The 19,508-nt window shown below is 37.3% G+C and overlaps 1 protein-coding gene across 19 annotated transcripts in view; it reads left to right on the plus strand.

The window, feature by feature from the left end:
- Positions 1-19,508, plus strand: part of PAM (peptidylglycine alpha-amidating monooxygenase) — a 146,751-nt gene that overhangs the window by 78,606 nt on the left and 48,637 nt on the right. For all 19 annotated transcript variants that reach the window (XM_076363156.1, XM_076363162.1, XM_076363165.1 and 16 more), the window contains 4 exons: positions 936-993; positions 5,990-6,077; positions 12,093-12,178; positions 13,842-13,925. In XM_076363156.1, the coding sequence (XP_076219271.1) occupies positions 936-993; positions 5,990-6,077; positions 12,093-12,178; positions 13,842-13,925 (316 nt within the window). The remainder of the gene's footprint in view (positions 1-935; positions 994-5,989; positions 6,078-12,092; positions 12,179-13,841; positions 13,926-19,508) is intronic.

Genomic DNA, 19,508 nt, shown 5'->3' on the forward strand with positions numbered 1-19,508 from the left:
CATATCGAATTGTTTCTTTTTTAATTGATTGTCTTCGTTGTTTTAAAGGACATGTGTTGTTTGTTAGAATGCCCAGGGAAGAATATTTTGATTGATCATAATAGGATTAGGTGCATGAATCAAAAATAAATGTATTTCTATGATTGCTGCTACAATGGCACAGCACTTTGTGGTCCAGTTATATATATCTTGGAATAGGATGAAATATTGCTATAGGCAGAAATCTATTTAACTATGAAGTCACAGAATCATGGAATATCTCAAGTTGGAAGGGACCCATAAGGATCATGGAGTCCAACTCCCTGCTCTTCACAGGACTACCTAAAACTAAACCATATGACTAAGAGCATCGTCCAGGTGCTCCTTGAACTCTGACAGGCTTGGTGCCGTGACTACTTCCCTGGGGAGCCTGTTCCAGTGACTGACCACCCTCTCATTAAAGAACCTTTTCCTAATGTCCGATCTGAACTTCCCCTGACGCAGCTTCATTCCATTTTCTCGTGTCCTGTTGCTGGTCACCAGAGAGAGGAGATCAGCACCTCCCCCCCCACTCAAGTGCCATTGATTCTTAGGTTATAGTAAGTTTATAAATACTGAGAAAGTAGTGCATACCAAGAACACAATGAATCAGAAGCTCAATAATTCTTTTCACTTTATGTAGCACAGTCATTGATTCATGCTGTTTATTTGGACATCGAGAGGGTACTGTTACCCCTTCAAATTTTTAGCGGGCAAGGAGGGGGCATTGTTTCTTAACCACTGCAAATAAATTCAGTGCTAAGGCTGATAAGTATATAATTTTTATATATTAGTTCGTTTAGTATTCCCACATTCATCTTCAGAAAGTGTAGAGAATTTTGATGCTTTGTTTCTATTCTTTTCATTCTAAATAGTCCCAATTTAAAGGTAATTTCTGTCCTTTTGTCTTTTAATAGTCTGATACCTACCTCTGCATGTCAGTACCCCTGCCAGTGGATGATGAAGCCTATGTAGGTGAGTATTGGTTGACTGGAAGAACCTAACCAAGCCATTTTGAAGAACCTCAGCTTTTTCTTTTTTTTCTTTGAATCATATTGACTTAATCTTTGGTTGTCAGAGTTTCCAAAATGCATTCATCATGGCTAATACAGAAACAAGCTAGAGAGAGCTACTTAGAGTCAAGATAACAAACTGTATCTGGAGAGATTCATGAGTAATAGCAGTTAAGGAGCTGCATGCAGATGCCTCTGGCAGTCAGTACCAAACAGCCCCATTTGTAAAGTATCGGCTTTCTGTCTCTGGCTGGATACTTAATTCTGCTCCACTGAGCAGACTGTTTATTTACCTGCTGGTACAGACTGTAAATCCTTTGCACTTACAGTCAGTGTTGGTTGCAGTAACCAAACCCTCTCCCCTCTTTTTTTTTTTTTTTTTAAAAATGTTGTGGCATGAATAAGATGGCAGACAAATAGGAAATACTGTGACAGTGTACAAATGCTGAGATCATATAGATCGGCAAAACAACATCATCTGCTCAGAAGGTCTTTGAGGTACTTTTAATTTCGTTTTGCCTTGCTTGTGAACATACAGTTGTTCAGGTAGAGAGAAGGCTTGTTGGTTTGGCTGAAGATAGTTTCACTATCAGAACATACTATAAGCTGAAATAAAAGAAAACAATGGAAGTTAAAATGTCTATATTTTTCTTCCTTTACTCTTTTTTTGCATTTTAGGATATCTGCATTTACAATAAATATGGTCGGAATCCCATGTAGTTTTTGTTGTAGTGTTATTATGAGACTATTGTTCCATGTGGATTTCCTTGTGGAAATCCTTCAGAAATAGAGTATTTTGTTTAGATTTTCATGTTGTATTATAGTAACTAAAAAAATTGAGTAAATTTTCTTCACTGCTTTCTCTGTATTGTTTGGTAAAGATGTCAGAACCTGACCTCACATTTTGGCTGTGAGTTTGACCCCAGAAAAAAAATGAGCATAAAAGGGAGTGAGTGTTCATTCTCTGATAAACTATACTTGATGTGCAGTGCATGCAATAGACTCTTCTGCTTTCAAGTGATTCATAGAAAGGCATACTACTAACCTGCTGCTTAAGCAGTTTTTATTTAGTGCTTCACTGAGTTGCAAAATTGCATAGTTCAATTCTTTATTAGATTGCTGCACATTTAGTTCTGTCATTTGGTGTTTACATGAGTTAAAGCCACATAAACTTCTTTCAGTTGTGTATATGTTTAAAAAGACCTACTAAAGGAATTTGCTTAAAAGTGGTATTTATGCAAAGTCTTAATGTGAATCATGCAAGGCAATCCATTTTTTTCTCTGAAGACTGAGAAACTTTTGGGTTTTAGGTGTTTGCATGTTCTTCACCAGATTTTTATAGGATTTGGTCACCTTTCTAATGATCATTGTGCTTGAGTACATGTCATTACAAAACAGTATAAGGTCTGGGCAAAGAAACCATTCTAGTTGTCAGGTGGAGCTTTGAAGAGCAAGAGGAACTTGATGAGCAAATTTTAAAAAAAACCAAACCTTGTTCTGTGAACATAAAAGTTTTCCCATGATAGCATTGCTTACAACCTCTTACATTTGGAAGCCTTGAAAATAAAACAAAATTGCTTGCTTTTTTTTTCTCTTTGGTCCCTTCCACCAAAATCGATAGGCATGTGGTCAATCTTAAGCATGTGATCAGTTCCATCTTGCTTCAGTAAAGTCACTGGAAAGTGTTTTCAGTGGAAAAGATTTGTCAGATTGGAGTCTTCACAATCAACAGAAATTGCCTAATCATTGGAAAGACTAGACTCAAACATATCCAACTGTAGAGAATAGAAGGAATGCAAACTGACCTATCTTGTAAAATACCTGAATAGCAAATTAAATCTTCTTCAGGAAAGAGATTTTTACAATAGATATCATCATCTAAGAAATGACATGCTTAGTGGAGTTCTTCCTTCAGTATTTCTTTATACCGTTAAGTGTTGTGAAGCTAATTATTAACTTACTTGCATGCATGTATTTTGTGTTGCTTAAATAAGCATAGAAAATTGACACACAGAGAATGAAATACTTCTTTTTAAAAGCATAGTGTCTACATTTTTATGGTTTAAGCAGAATCTGCCTTCATTGCATTGCAAATAAATGGTGTAATTAGCTTTCATTAATTACTGTTTTACTTTGTGACATATGGGTGACCAGTAAATAAATGTGTCTTTTTCTTACTGACTCATGGTAAGTCCCTATCTGTCAGATTGTGCTGTAGAAATGGGATGGAGCCTATTACTTTCAGCCACACAAACTGAAATAAGTAGATGATTTTTTACTTTTTGTCCATACATGACTCTGAGACGCTGTGGGTTTGTTAGTCTAGTATGACATATATAAACTTCCCTATCGCCAAGTAATGATGACTTCACTGTATTGAAGGCCTCTAATGTCTCCCTAATCTGCCAAACTGTGGACACTGGTATGTTGATAAATTTCTTTATAGAGAAAACAGCAATTTTTTTAAAAAAAAAGCGTATCAACTTTATATCATTGAATTGTTATTTGTAAAGATGAACTTCTTAGAAATTATTTTTTCAAATACATAGCTTAACTAGACACTGTTCAGGTTGAACTGATGTTATGTTCTCTTCATTCCTGTTTCTCCTGGAGTTCATAATTCAAATTAGTACTTGGTCAGGAAAGTAAGTCAGACTTTATTCAGATTTAGTATATATACCAAAACTGTTACTGTTATTTTGATAATCATTTTGTAGCACTTCTCCATACATAAAAAATATTTAACTATTGAGTAATCTTCTGTTCATTATTGTAAAATGTGGAGGCTTTCAACTAGGAATATAAGGCTTTTGTTTGATATTGCTTAAGCATTCGGTAGTGACAGGTACTGCATTTGGCTTGAATCTTATGCTAATTTGTATGGCTTTTACAACATAGGATTTTTTAAATGGCTTTTTGTCTGTTTGGAAGACTGGTATAAGCCTGGGTGTGCTGCTAAGTAAATAACTATACTGGAACAGAGTAACCAACTGTACAACAACAAGCTCTCTTAAGCTTACAGGCAGACTGAGACGTTTTTCAACTCTTCCTTCAGAAGCAATGATGAGATATGTGAGCTAAAATAGTGTATGCAAGCGGCTCACACAGAAATCTAATTTTGCTTTGTTAACTGTGGTGCATTATTTTCTATTACTAACCTTTAATTTTACCTTTATTGAAGGCTGTCCTTTAGGTGTTACTTACAGCATGTTTTGTACAGGTATCAAGTTCGGCAATAAAGTTCATTAAATTTCACGTCTGTGAACTGCTTATAAACTCCTTCAGAAATTTAGTCTCTCACTTAAATTTGTAACAGCAGCCTAAAACACCTGAAACACCTGAAAACTAAGGTAGGAAGTCCACATAAAATGACACATTGTCTGTCCCATGCGAGAGTTAACCGTAATTTCACTACTAATTGTTACTGATAAAAACATCAATACAAAAGGTCTTTCTGTAATGCAGATTAGTTTTTTAGCTATGGCATGAGTAGAACTTGCTTGTCAGAAAAAAAAAATGTTATGTAGTCTTTGGACTTTAATCACGCTGGCAATTTTAGCATTTCTGAACTCATATGTGATACTCAAAATACCTTCCCAGGGCATGTGGGTGCATCTCAGTTCCCAAACCAAGCCCTCAGCTTTGGGATTTCCTTACAATCTGACGGCATGCCTTATGTCTTCAAGCTAGAATTTGACTTGCATGCCTTAACTTTTGGCAATCTTTCCTCACCTTTTCACAACAGATCTTGGCTCCAAAAATAGGGTTAGAAGCTATTTGATTAATTTTTTTCCACTCATGAAACTGGGACAATAATCCACATCAACATTCACTTCAGGAACCCTGCCTCAGCCGCATGTTAAAATACTGAGTTGAGAGTGCAGATAAATCCACAAACTTTGGGAGCAGAATAGTGTTTCAGTGGTTTGCAGCTTCACCATCTGCCCATGTTAAGACTCTTACAAGAGCTAAAAGACACTTACTTGAAGGCTCCTTAGTGTCTATGTACATGTAAGGGCAGGAGTGACTTGGTTTTGGAATTTCTGCTGTAGAATAAAGTTAAAAACCCTCCGAAGTCCTTCTCTGTCTTACGTGAAGAAAAATTCCATTGCATTCCCTGCATCTGACACATCATTTCAGTAGTAATAAATGAAGTTAAACAATGTAGCTTGCTTTATTTCTAGAAATGCCATCGTTGTACCTTCATGGTCAATATTACTACAGCGTGATGTTGGTAACCTTTTTCCTATACTAAACAGGATCACCAACGTTTGAGAAGCAAAAACAGTGGGTTTTTTGTGGCACGGGATAAAGAACAGACAGTTGAGTGCTGATCATTCACCTTCATCTAAGTTTCTAATAATGAGAAATATTTGGACAATGAGATTGTGTTGACTTTAGACAAATCTTGTTTTCCATTCTAAAGGGTTTGACATATTAGTGAGAATAAATCATAATACTGTCTTGGAACTGTTGTCCCAAGAAAGATGCAGCAAAAATGTAAACCAGGTGCAGTATTGGAAGAAGATATCGCTTCAACTAATGGATAAGATGTTATTTGCTCTTAACTGTAACTTAATGTTACATTAAATCACAAGTGCAAATTTCAAAGCTGGATTGAAATTAAACTGGTTACAGTAAAATTTTGTGATTTGGGATACATTGATGTGTTTACTAAGTGTCATATTTAACTTTTGGGGAAAAAATACAGCAGTTTTGAGTGGGAACTTGGAATTTCTTTTTCTTAATGACAAAATGAGGTACAGTGTTTTAGCTTGGGAGGCTGTTGAATGGGAATTCAAGGAAAGCTTGTAAGTGGAATGCAGAAGGTAAATAAATGAGTGGGGACATACATGCCTTGTTTCTAGTATTACAGAGAAAAAATGGTACAAAATGCTCTTATGTAACTTATGGTGAGAGTAAAGATAGCTTATTTGTTTCATCATTTTGTTTTTCAGTTGACTTTAAGCCTCATGCCAGCATGGACACTGTCCATCACATGTTACTCTTTGGATGTAATGAACCCTCTTCTACCGAAAATTACTGGTAAGAGTTGCAACTTGCTTTTGTTTTTGTACCTAACTTTTCTTGTGTTAATTGCTTCCACATAAACCTTTTCCAGTGTTGCAATTTCTTGGAAAAGTAGAAAAATTTGGAAGGAAGAAGAAATTTAAAACATTCTAGTCTTTCCACACTTGAAGTGTTTATTTTTTTTTAACTAACTCCTCTGTAAGGTGGAGAAAAAGATCTGTTTTCTGATTCTTCATGACTAATTGAGTGTCTCTGAGGAGGAGACAGGAGCTATAGTGGGGAGGGTGCCATTGGGTACCAAGAAATCTAGGCTTCCTCTATAGTTGGCTGCTTTTCTGTGTATGAAGAAGTATTATATCAGGTGTCCAGAAGGAAACTGAGTGAAGGGTAAGCTGAAGAAGATTCTCTCTGTCAAGTGGTTTGGTAGTTGACTTGCCCTTCAAAATGTCGAAGCAGTGAGGGCAGAGGGAAGCTTTCAATGCCACTAAAACAGGTGTGGGGAACCAGTGTACGAGAATGTGAAGGTGGGCAGAAATTAATGGTCTGTCCAGTAATTTTGCAAGTTTTCTCCAGGTTTTCAAGAGAGAGTAGATAAGGTAGTTTTGCTGACCCTGCAAAGCTTATGAGGCTTATTCTGATCTGTGGAACAATTTTAATACAGATTTTCTGATAGAGTTGTGTAATCACAATTTATCTTTTGAGTATTTGCCAAAAAGGTAACCAGAGCTGGAATTTAGAGATAATAGTATAGTATAATATATTTTCCACAAAAAATATTATTTTAGCATTTCAAATAATCTCTGCATGTTTTTGGGAGATGATCAATATTTTGAACATAAAACAAACTTTTGTCAAAAGTTTTATCTCCCTTCTACCTATCAACCAACAGTTCTAATATTGAAAATGCTGTAATTGTCTTGCAAGAAAAGCAGATGCTTAAGAAGTTCAGACAAAAGTAAAACTATGAAAGCACAGAATTTCTATTGATTTCTTTTCCCAGCAGACAGCTTTTCTGTGTTCTGTTTATTGTATCTTATATGTTAGAAAATACTTTTTGAATAGTTTAATGTGAAAAACATACCAACATAAATCTGTTCCTGTTGTGGCCTTTTAAAACCAGCTTACAACTTGAGTGTCCTGTTTAAAACTGAGTACATTGTACTTGTAGTTTGTTTTGTTTTCATATGTCTGGAAGTAGTTTTATTAGAGCCTTGAAATAATCCATACATGATAGAATTACATTGTTAGAGATTGATCAAGTGCTTGCATTGAGATGAAGTCACGAGATGATGCCTAAGTCACATCTAGCTGATGTTCTGAAGATGTAGGTGAAATGTTTAGTTCCTGAGCTTTCAGATATGAAGAGATCGATCAAAAGCTGGAAAGTCATAAAGTTCTTCAAAGCTGAATCAGACTCAAATCCTAGGCTTGAGACTAGGCTTCAGGTAGTTTGAGCCCTCTGGCTGTATCATCACTGTTCCCAGAGAAGAACGATTGCCCAGCAGAAAACTCACCAGTGGCAGTCTGTGCAGTGTTGTTGCTTTTGTTCTTGATTGCTGTACTTAGCAGCTACATGTCAAATGGTGAAACACGTAATTAGTGTTGTATTTAAATCTGGTATTTCCAATTTTTCATATGCAGTTTTCCTACTAGTTTAAATTTGCTAGAGGCTTCCAAACACTAGAACCAATTTTGTTAAAGTAATTCTGACGACTGTGTATTAATGATGAGATCTCTTTGTTATTTTTTAGTTTGTTTCGTTATTTGTTATTCTTTTTGTTACCTGCAGGCTGGTTTGTGAAGTGATGACTTCACTTGCTCTTCCATCTACTAGGGGAAAGAATGGTTGTTTGAGAACTGACATTTGAGAACACCACTATAAGACTTGTTTAGCAAGGATCCTTCCCTTACTGTTTACATGGTCAACATTTTTACATAACCAGTTTTTATTCAATTAAGGCATACCAACATTGATTTTTTGCTTTATTGTAGTTTCTTCATCAGAATTCTGGGCAACATTAGTCAGATGGTTTGTAATCAGTTGTAAGAACATTAAAACATATCAAGTCAAGAACTGTTTTTCATACCATCATGATGTGGACTAGGTGTATTATGGAAAAACAGTCATTTAGGAGCATTCAGAATGCAAGGAGAAAATTCATTTCCCTGAAGCATGAAGTTTTATTCAGGCCAGTTTTTAGTGTGGAGGAATGGGAGAGGGGAAGATACAGCATCCAAATAACTCTGTTGGGATTAGCTGCCCTGTGGCCATAGCAGCACTGAGCCAAAATCTGTGACACCACTCTGGCCCGCTGGCTTTTCTGGTGACTTTGATGCTATTCATGCAAATGCCCCTGGCCTTCTGAAAGGCTGTCTAATGGTATGGGACCTGCGCTGGCTCTGCAGAGTGACATGTTCACTGCAACATGGTACAATCTTTATCTGAACAAACGCTAAAGGGGTGCACAGGTGTTTCTCCCTTCTTGAAGTACCCAGGCCTTTCCACAGAAATAAAGTAGGCTCCCAGGGCTCATTTGCTCAGGTTTTGCTCAGTGCACCAAAAAAAGGTGTAGTGGCTTCTGTTTGTTGATCATAATTGGCCCTAAAAACAGTTCAGCCAGTATGACAAGAAGTTTTGCCTCGGCTGATAAACTGCTGAAATCTAAGTAGCATGCCTGAGCTGATTCATCAAAAGTTCAGATTCTCCATAGATAATCACAAATACACTTGAATGATTTAAAAGAAAATGTTGAATTATTCAGAACTTCTGAGTCTCCTGGCAAGACAGGTCTTGCACTGCGTCAATCCTAACACTGAAATGAGCTCCCATGAATGAGATGATTCATAGAAATAGCCTTTATTTAGAGATCAGGCGGGGCAACTTTAAATAGTTATCTAATCTGAACAAATGCGTAAGTACAGGTTGTAGATTACCACCCAGTCATTCCTCTATCAGACTAGCTGCTTCTGTTGTCAGGAGAGCATGGTTTTGGAAGCTTTTGACATCAGTAGTTCAGTAAAGGTCACAAAAGATGTCAAGACTGGTTCAATGAAGTTCTTGTATTTCACTGCTTAGGGGAGAGTGGGAACAGTATAAAGATTTATATTTCTGACTGTAGTTTCTTACCATTGTCACTGCCCCAGAATGTTCTGCACCATTCAGCTCAAGAACTAAAAATGATCCTTTTTCTTACTCAATTACCTCAATTATCTTTTTTTTACAAGTCTTGGTTAGAATCAATGAGTAGAGTATAACAGAGAAAGAAACAAAAAAAGTTCTTTGTTTTCCTAAACAATGCAAATATCCTAAAAGGATAGCCAAATACTGATCTTGCTGACATAGTGAAATATTTTGCTTTCAGCCTAGGTAGTCAGTCAAAAACCCAGTGCCATTAAAAAACTCAGCTCCTGAGCTTACCTAAGATTGAGGAGAATGGATTTGGAAAGTCCAGGAGGGTTTGCAAAAAACAAACACCTGGGAAGCAGTCAGTAAGCTCTATTTCCATGTCCTTCCCTCCCCGCCTTCCCCCCAAATTTTGACAACAGTCAAAATTAGTTGTTAGTACAATCCTGTATAGTATGCAGTTATAATCCATTTTTAAGGTATTCTGTGCTACTCATTCTGTTAAGAATCTCATGATTTTTTGCATGTAAAGAAGCCATGAATTTCAGTGATTGTTTAATTTTTTTTATTTGTTTGTAAATTTAGACTTCTTACCTAGCTTCCTGCTTTTAAATCTGTTCATCTTAACTCTTCTTCGTAATCTCCTCTGGGTTTGTTCTTTTCTGAAAACTTGATGTTTCAAGATCAGCACTGATGGCTAAATGAGAGGGTTGACCATTTCTTAAGCATAATGAAAGAGCAATGTGTGTATTTCATCTTTCTTCCCTGCAGTCTTCCCCCTCCATCGGCCAGTGTCTCAGGAGGAAAGTTTGGAACAGCCTATGTAGTTTTTTTTTACCTAGCTAATGTGGTCCTAAAAAATACCGTGGTATAAACAAAGGCTAGCTGGCCCCGGGTGTGGTGGTGAAGCTGCGACTGTGCTTGTGGTTTCTGCTGCTGTTCCTCCTAACCAATCTCTTCAACGCATTTCCAAACTGTGCAGGTCAATACCTGGTTAGATCCATAAAGTCTTTTGTTTTTTTTAGATTGTAGCAGTTGAAAGCTGTGCAGCTTTTACCTGCAGCTATATGAATCGTTAGTCGTGAAACATTTCACTTACCCTGAAATAAGTTTTGCTTGTCCATTGGGGCATGTTTAAAGGGGGAAATGACCCAACTGGTAGTTGTGAAGGTCTAGAAATATGTGTTATGAGCAAAATTAATGAAAAGGGAGACGTGGCATGTTCCCTTTTCTCTTGGTGGTCTGATGATTATGGCAATGCTTTCTGTCAGAAGAAAACGCAGCAGCTGTATTGCAGTAAGGCTCTCTGGGATCACAGAAACGTGTAATGTCCCGCTGAGGTGGTTTCCCTGTGCGCCAGAAGAACTGGTTATCCCTGGGAGAGCAGCCTGGAAAGCATCATCGTCATTTGTTCTGAGAGGTGGCGCATATGGCTCAGGCATCCTTAACAGAAACATTACTGAGCCTGCATCACTAAAAGTCCTGGTCTTTTATGCTTTTATACTCTTCCTCACACTGTGTGAGACTCTATTTTCCCAGTATTTAAGGTGACTGAAACCATACTTTATGTGTACAAACATTTTCCCAGGTCTCATTTTACCAGCAATAATTAACAGAGAAGGGGCTGTACCATTTTGTTTTGGATTGAAAACTTGGCATAAGTATCAACCTTCGTTGTATCTGTCTTGGATCAGTTGATGTAGTCTGAATAGTTTCAGGTTGAGGCTTTCTAAAAGTCATACCTATGTATGCTGCACCTCTGGAATGACTTCTACGCTCTCTGCTCAGTGCTGCGATGCTTTGCCACTGAAGAAGGTACAAATACACTCTGTAAATAACCCTTTTCCCTAACAGAGGATTGAGTGGGAGAAGTGGCTTCTAGGTGGGTGTTTGGAAAGCCCCTCAGTGTCCCTTGTTTGTTTGTCCGTGTATATCATCCTGTAGCCTACACCCACATACAGCAGTCAGCGCCCTCTTGGATGTGGTCCAAGAGGTCCCACATTGTGCTGTCCGTGTGACCTGTGTCTGACTGGCCTTTTACAGATATGGTAGTGTCTGTGCCCTGAGTTTATCAGTTCTTGCAGATTCAAGGTATCTAGAGCTTAACAGTCCTTGGGCATCTTTCGCGCTCCACCCTTACTGTCACCTGCAAGGTGTTAGCTGCAGAGGCTAGGGACAACTCTAGAGCTCTCAGTTATTGTAAGTGTTTGTGACCTGTTTGTGGTCTGTAACCTGGCAAACACTCCCCCCCCCCCCCCTTGGGGTTTTTTTTTGGTATGTGTGATTTTTCTGTTTATGAAAAATAAGAAATTGTGCAGTGGAATAAAAATTAGCTTAAAGCAGTGAGCTTGTATTAAGTACAGGGAAGAGCACGAGTGCCTCCTACCTGTTGGCTTGTATACAGCTTCCTGTCACCTTTTTTTGTCAATGATTTTTAAATTAATTTTAAATATCAATTTTGACTTAAAGCTTTGATGTCTTGTGGGTTTTTTTCTGCTTTGTGCATGAGTCCTGTCCCTCTGTGTAAATGTGGCAGCCATTGTCATTTTGTGACACTTGAGCTAATAGTGCTAGAAAATTTCATATGGTTCATTCTCAGAAAAGGTTCCTTTATTTTTTTCATCACTGGCTACTAGGCTGGCAGGGACTATCAGAACTGTGTATGGTTTTGACCCTGTCTGCCTAACACTATCTTAAGGCAGAGGGAGAAAAAAAAAGAAGATGGAGGATCTAATGATATCCGGGAAAGCAGTCTACATTAAAAGAACTGTGTTTAATCAAAATACACCCAAAAACATCTTCATAGATCTTAAAATTAGTGGTTTTGCATGTAATTCGCCTGCCCTTTTCTGATTTGAAATTTAAAAAATTATATTCCTTTTTGTTTTCTTCCCTCATATTTTTAGGGACTGTGATGAAGGAACATGCAAAGACAAATCTAATATTTTGTATGCTTGGGCAAGAAATGCTCCACCCACCAGGCTACCCAAAGGTATTGTGCCTTTAATATGAAGTTCTTGTGTACAGGGGCAAGGGAGAGAAGAGGTTGTGGAATTAAGCACCTGGCATATCTAGGAACCTCCTGTAATATTTTTATTATGTCTAGTTGATAGAAACTGTATAAACATCAACCTCATAAACTATGACTACATTATGCTAGCTATTACACTTGGGTTTTTTTGTCACCCTGTTTACTGTAAACATTATGGCTTTCAGTAGGGGCAAAAAAGGCTGAGGGAGAGATAACGGTCATAATATAATGCTTTATTTTTATATAGCATTAATCTTGCATTTCCCACTATATGTTATTGGAAGGGTACTATTTATATATCTTTCAGTAGCACACAACCTGCATTAAAATATTTTTGTGTTTGGGAAAGCACAAACAGGTTCAATCTAAACATTGAATATTTTCTGGTCTTAAGTATACTTGACAAATTTATGTGCTTTTCATTTCTTGATGCTTTGATGCAGTTGAGCAACATGTTTACATACCCATTTTTTGTGTGATAGATGACTTTTTATGCTACTTGAAGTGTTACATCTGGAAGACGGGGAGAAGTCGTTCTTTCTAATAACAACTAAGGGTCCTAGAAATATCTACCACCTATATAGCCTCAGTCTGAACATGCCTTGACTTCTAAAAATTTTTTTCATTTATCTTTTACTGCCTCTTTTCATAACCAGGAGCAGTGCACAGTATCATGAGGAGGTTTATTTTTAATAATCCGTTTACATACTTACCAGCATGAATGTTACTTGATTTGGTTATCAGAATGTCAAGTTTAAAAAAATGTTGCCTGGAGGATTCTATGGAAGCCTGGTATTTGCTTTGCTGTTAAACCCCAGCTAGTAATAATTTTCTTGTCTCTAAGCTGTCCATAAATACAAGGTTTGCGGGGGGGTCATAATGATACTACCTTTGTGCAGAGAGGCTGCAGTCCCATTTATAAGTAGGCTTTGCTGTGGTCAGTGTTTAATCTAGTGGGATTCACTGGCCGAATAGGAAGAAATTGCTTTCTCTGCTTCTTTTGAAGAGTGTTCATTGTAGAATTGGTTTAAAGAAATCCCTTTTGGTAACGGTGATACTTTGCAATTTCATTATTTCAAATTCCTCCATTTTCTTCTGTGCCTGTGCTTACTTCTGTCAATAAATAACATAGCTTCATAATTTTCACAAGATTTTTTCTGCATACAATATTAATTTACATCTCAAAATATTTTACTGCAGATCTTTTTATCTTTTCATTTTCAGTGTTTTCTTAGTAAGTCAGTGATAATCAGTTTGTATCATTCACAGGTTGTATGAGAAATGAATGTTCTACCAAATCCTACAAGGATGGCAAAATGTGATTTGTTTTTTTTTATATATAGTTGTATATATATGTCAAATCTGTATTCATATTCTTGGATTGAGAGAATTCTCTGCCTAAGTTCATGAGTAACTAAGTTATGGTCCTAGCTTCTTAGTCTGTTTGGGAACGTGTTGTGACGGTGGTTTTCAGGACAATGTTTTCTTCACCAGTGTCTCAGTGAAATTTTCTACCCCTTCACTCTAAGCCATTACAGTGATTTGGGTTTTTAGATATGGTCAGCAGTGATGAACCGTCTTACATTTTATTGTTTCTGAAACCAATCTATTTTCCTTCTCTTAGGTGTTGGATTCAGAGTTGGGGGAGAAACAGGTGGCAGATTTTTTGTGCTCCAGGTACATTATGGGGATATTAGTGCATTTAGAGGTATGTATTTTGGAAATTTGTTCTGCAAATTATATCAGTTACAGCATAAAAAATATTTACATTACTATATTACATCTGGTCCATCCCCCCCCGCTCAAGCAGGGCCACCTACAGCTGGTTGCCCAGGATCGTGTCTGGGTGGCTTTTGGTTATTTCCAATGATGGAGGAATGTTATTTCCACAACCTCTCTGGGCAACCTGTGCCAGTGCTTGGTCACAGTCACAGTGAAAAGTGTTTCCTGATGTTCAGTCTCAGTTTGTGCCCATTGCCTCTGGCCCTGTCACTGGGCACCACTGAAAAGAGCCTGGCTCTGTCCTCTTTGCACCCTCCCTTCAGGTATTTTTGTACATCGATAAGACATCCCCCCCGCCCCTGATCCTTCTCTTCTCCAGGTTGAACAGTCGCAGCTCTCTCAGCCTTTCCTCAGAGGAGAGATGCTCTAGTCCCTTCATCATCCTTGTGGTCTTTCCTTGGACTCTCTCCAGTACGTCCATGTCTCTCTTGTACTGGGAAGCCCAGAACTGGACACAGTACTCCAGGTGTGGCCTCACCAGTGCTGAGTAGAGGGGAAGGATCACCTCCCCTGACCTGCTGGCAATGCTTTGGCTAATGCAGCCGGGGATACCATTAACCTTCTTTGCAGCAAGGGCACATTGCTGGCTCATGTTCAATTTGGTGTCCATGAGGACCCGCAGGGCCTTTTCTGCCAAGCTGCTTTCCAGCTGGGTGGCCCTCAGCATGTACCCATGGCTGTGGTAGTTCCTCCCCAGGTGCAGGACTTCGCACTTCCTTCCCCTTGTTGAACTTCATGAGGTTGCTGTCAGCCTATTTCTCCAGCCTGTCCAGGTCCCTCTGGATGGCAGTATGACCCTCTGGCGTATCAGCCACTCCTCCCAGTTTGGTGTCATCAGCAAACTTGCTGAGGGTGCACTCTGCCCTATCATCTAGCTCATTAATGAAGATGTTGAACAGGACTGGACCCAGTATTGACCCCTGGGGTACACCGCTAGTTACTGCCCTCCAACTAGACTTTGCACCACTGATCACCACTCTCTGGGCCCAACCATTCAGCCAGTTTTCAATCCACCTCACTGTCTGCTCATCCAGCCCAAATGAAATTTGGATTTCATTAATGCACATTGAGATATCGGTGATCTAAGATTTTTTGGGACAAGAGTAATTATTTTTTTTTAAAATGTATATTTCATGTTGTACTTTGTTCTTTAAAACTAAAATGCCTTGTTCTGACACCTTTGAGATGCATGAATTCTTACTTTTACTCTGTGAATCACATGCGGTGTGGAGTTTTTGGATTAGGACCTCTCTGGCCTTCAGGAACAATAAACCTGTGGGTTGTCATTCTCTTGGAACTCAGCTGCTATACATTACTGATTAGGATTTAAACGAGAATGTGAAGATCCTCATGGGCTAAGTGATAATCAAAATGTTGGACTTGAAAGAAGAAGGAGGAAGTCAGCTGAATAATAACAAAAAATTAAGGGAGGAATATGCATTACACAAATAGTTTGAGCTATGTCCGTGGCCTCTGAATCCTTCCATGGTACCATGGTAAATGATCCACAGATTGTACTTGGTTTTGAACAGAGAAGTTACCCTGTAGTTGGCAGCTTCCCAGTGCCATGCAGCCTGTCTTCTGTAAACTTCTGGCAAGATTTTGTCAATATGCATCTAGATTTTTCAGCAGCACTGTCTGAAGTTGAAGGTATGGCTTCTACCATGACATGAAGATATTATGTAGCATAATGGCAATAATGCTAACTGAGGAGGAGGAGGAAGGAATAAACCAAGTGTGCCAGCACTCTTTAAATGGAGCGCATATGCAAATATGCACAACTGAAGTTGAAAGAATTGATTTTCATGAGACAGTTCAGATGGACCCGTACTGGCCATGAGATTCTTTGCCTGCTAAAATCCTGAATAATTAAAGTTACAAACCTCTAAAGAGAGTATGTTAGTTGAGAGCCTGCTCTTCATTATTGCTTGGGGACAGTAAGAGTTCTCACTGCTCATGTTCACTCTTAAGTATAATTTATGTGTATGCAGTTATTAAAAAAAAAAAGAAACAAATGAGATCAGTAACCTCCATTGCACGTTAGTTGAGGATGTGTTTGGAAATTTTTATTAGTAAATTAACTTGGTAGTCAAAGCTTCTACTCAAAAAATCCCCTTGCCCACTTAGAGAAACTAGAGTGAAATAAGTTAGCACCCGAAATTAAAACTTAATTTTACACTAACACCCCCCCTGCAGCAGACTTCTGTATTTTTTGCCTAGAAGATCTGTGCAGGACTTAGAATAATCAATGTCATAGATACAAGCCTGCAAAATTATGAAAGTTTAAGAAGTGTGAACTGATAGAACTATAATTTAGGAGATGATACTAGTGTCATGTACTGTTTCAACAGTTAAAGAGTATGACAGAATGCCCTGTTTTATTTCAGTGCCTTTTACTTGGTAGTCTGATATCTTATTTTTAAAGTGAAAAATAACCTACCTTTTCTGTCATTTTAGTGAGAAAAAGATGTTTTTAATGTAGTCTGCCTGTGAAAATTCCAGTAGAGAAAAATATAATTTAAATCTAATAATTTAAATGTCCTAAACCTTGATGGTGGTGTTCAAGCATATTCAATGCATAACCTTTGACTAGTTTTACAGATATTTTTAAACTTCAGGAATGACCTAAAGGGAGCTTTTTTGTATGAATGAGATGTCTGTTGATAACTGTGGCTTGTCAAAGTGTAAGAATATAGTCATTACAGTTTGTATGTAAGCACATGCAGTTGTTGGAACTCAGAATAGAGGACAAAGGATGAAATATACTCAGTTAACCTGTTATGCTTTCAGTAGCACATCAAAGATTCAGAAACATTGTTCAGAGTTTAATTTTCTGACTTACAAGTCATTGCAAATATTTGGCTTGAGGTAGTAATTATTTATGTATTAGCACCCAATTCTACTTTCTATCAATTTTTAGGGAAAAAAATGTCATAGTTAAAATTTATCAACTCTCATTTTCAATTATTTGCAAAAAGGATATTTCTTCATTTCATTAACCAGTCATTAAACAAATTATGCTTTCCCTCCCTCCTTAGCTATAATCCAGAGCTAAGTATTCATATTTAGATATGCACTTTATGCTCAGATATCAAAATAAAGCTTATTGTATCTTGTCTAAAATACACATAATTAAAAAATAATCTGGAAAACCAAAAGTAAATTCTACAAAAAAACTGGGGGGAATGTGCAAAAAGCTGTCTTAGAAAAACAGTAATTGCTCTATTAGACTTTCTTCACTTTTTATATTGCAAAAGCAAAAATTATTATGGTTTGGAGTTATGGTTGATAGTAGATACAGATATGTAACAAGTAAAACGTCAGAAATTGGTCTGCCTTTTTTATATATTTGTAAGTGTTTAGGGTTCAGATTCAAGTAAAAGTAAATCTAGCCATCTTTAGATCTATAAAGGCACCCAGTCAACTTTCAGTTTGGGCTGTAGGGATATGCAATGCAGTTCTCACACTGTTCTTGATTTATTCTTCCATGTAAGTGCCTTCAGACCTGATTTTAAAAAATGTGGGGTGTTTTTCAATCCCTAGAATTTGTTTTTTCCTGCCCTCCCTATAACAAAGACTTACGTTTCTAACCCACCATACTGTTACCTTAGACCTTTCCAGCACATGTGAGAATATAGACCTTATCCCCAAGAATCAAAGTAATTAAAAGTTATCAATAATCTCTTTTAACTTGTTCTGTAGGAAAGATAATCACATTCTATCATTTTCTATTTGTGTAACTGTTGCATTTTTTGAAGCAATTAATAATTTTTGTTAGTATGCTTGGAGCAAACTTTTGGGGAATTCTTTAATTTTTGTTCAACTTTGGCTCCTTTCTTACTCCCTTTCTTGTTCCCGCTCTTGTCTTGCATAAGGCACACATATCTGCGTTCTCAACTCCTTCTCCTAACCCCCACTTCTTCACTGAGAATAGATTTATTTCTTCCTGCTATCATTCCCTACAAGACTTATGTTACCCACATTACATATAATAACACAGACATACCTGCTTTTGTGAGGGGGGGTGGGTTTCTTAGTGTTGGGTTTTGGTTTGGTGGGGTTTTTTTTTTGGTTGGGGAGAGTAATTAATTTTTGCTACTAAGCTGGTAGATGTCCTAAAAATAACTGTTTTCTTCATAAGCATATGAATTGTAAGCTGTCATTTGAGTTCTATTCTTATCTGAACACTGGATTCAGTGTGCTTCTCTTTGATAACCAGAAGGCTTAATGTTGGTGTCTTGAATAAAATTAATTTTGCATATTCCCAGATATTCATGTCTATGATATATTATGATATCCTTTCAGCAAATCAGTCATCTGTGACCTTTACAAGGTATTTATTTGTTAAAAAATTTATATCGGACCAGGATCAACAATTGTTTGTCTCCTTTCTATTTGGAAAGTAAGTTGTGAAAATGGCACTGGAAAATGGTACTTGAATTCTACATGTTACTAGATTTTTAAAAAGAATTTTGCTGAATTGATTTTGGTTGAGTGAACAGATGAGTAAGAGCAAGCACCTTGACTCATGAAAAAGACAAATTCAGCTAGTGTTCTTTTATGTATCAAATATTAGGTATCAATATTGAATGCAACATACTGAATTTGTCTCTTTCTTTACCAAGACTTCAAGTTCATTTTTGTGCTGCATGTCTTTGTCTTTTTGAATATAACTTGTATAAAGTTACTTCCCAGTGGGCATTAGCTTTGGAATTGCCTTGCTTAGAGGTTGTGCTCCAGCTTTGAGGCTACTTCTTATCTTTAATGAGGCAATGCCAGTTCTGATATGTGGAGATTCTGGTACAAATCAAAGGGCTGAGTTTGAAATAACAAGGGGTTTGGAGCTTCATAAAAAGCACCACTCTATTACAGTGAAAGCTTTTAAGTATTCTAGTAGCCATGTATGAGTGCTATACTGTTCGTATTAAATATTAGAAATAGAGCAATGAAGAAACTGAATAAATAGTTTGAACAGTCTGCTCTATAATTTAAAATCCGTGTACCCAGACTGCAAAGAAAATAGGTTTTGAAGAGTGTTTATTTTTCTAATTCTGAGTAAAAAACCACAGAATTTTAAGTATCTAGGAAGCCCTAGAAGTCTCAACTTCTCTGGCAGATTATCGTACGTGTAACTAAAGAGTTCAGGATTGTAGATCTGGATAGACAGACTGGCAGGAGGCCTGTCAGACTTGCATTGGAAGTTTTACCAAAATCAGCCTACAGAAAGAGAGCGTTTCTGTTTAGGATAATTTGATTTCTCAGCTATGAGTGTTTCATTTGACAAACTGTATTTCTAGTATTTGAGATATTTCTCCTAGAAAACATGATTAACAGGAGTAGCATAGGTGATTCATTTTAACTAATTTAAGTGTTTATTTGCAGTTAGAATTATCATTACAAAGTTGTCATGTACATTTTTTAAAACAAATTATGTATTTAAATTCTGAAGCCAGTGTTAGGCTTTAACATGCACCATTGATTTTGTTTGACATAGGTAAATAAAAGCAGG

Source organism: Aptenodytes patagonicus, chromosome Z (genome assembly GCF_965638725.1).
Source record: "Aptenodytes patagonicus chromosome Z, bAptPat1.pri.cur, whole genome shotgun sequence".
In the NCBI taxonomy this organism is placed as follows: Eukaryota; Metazoa; Chordata; class Aves; order Sphenisciformes; family Spheniscidae; genus Aptenodytes; species Aptenodytes patagonicus.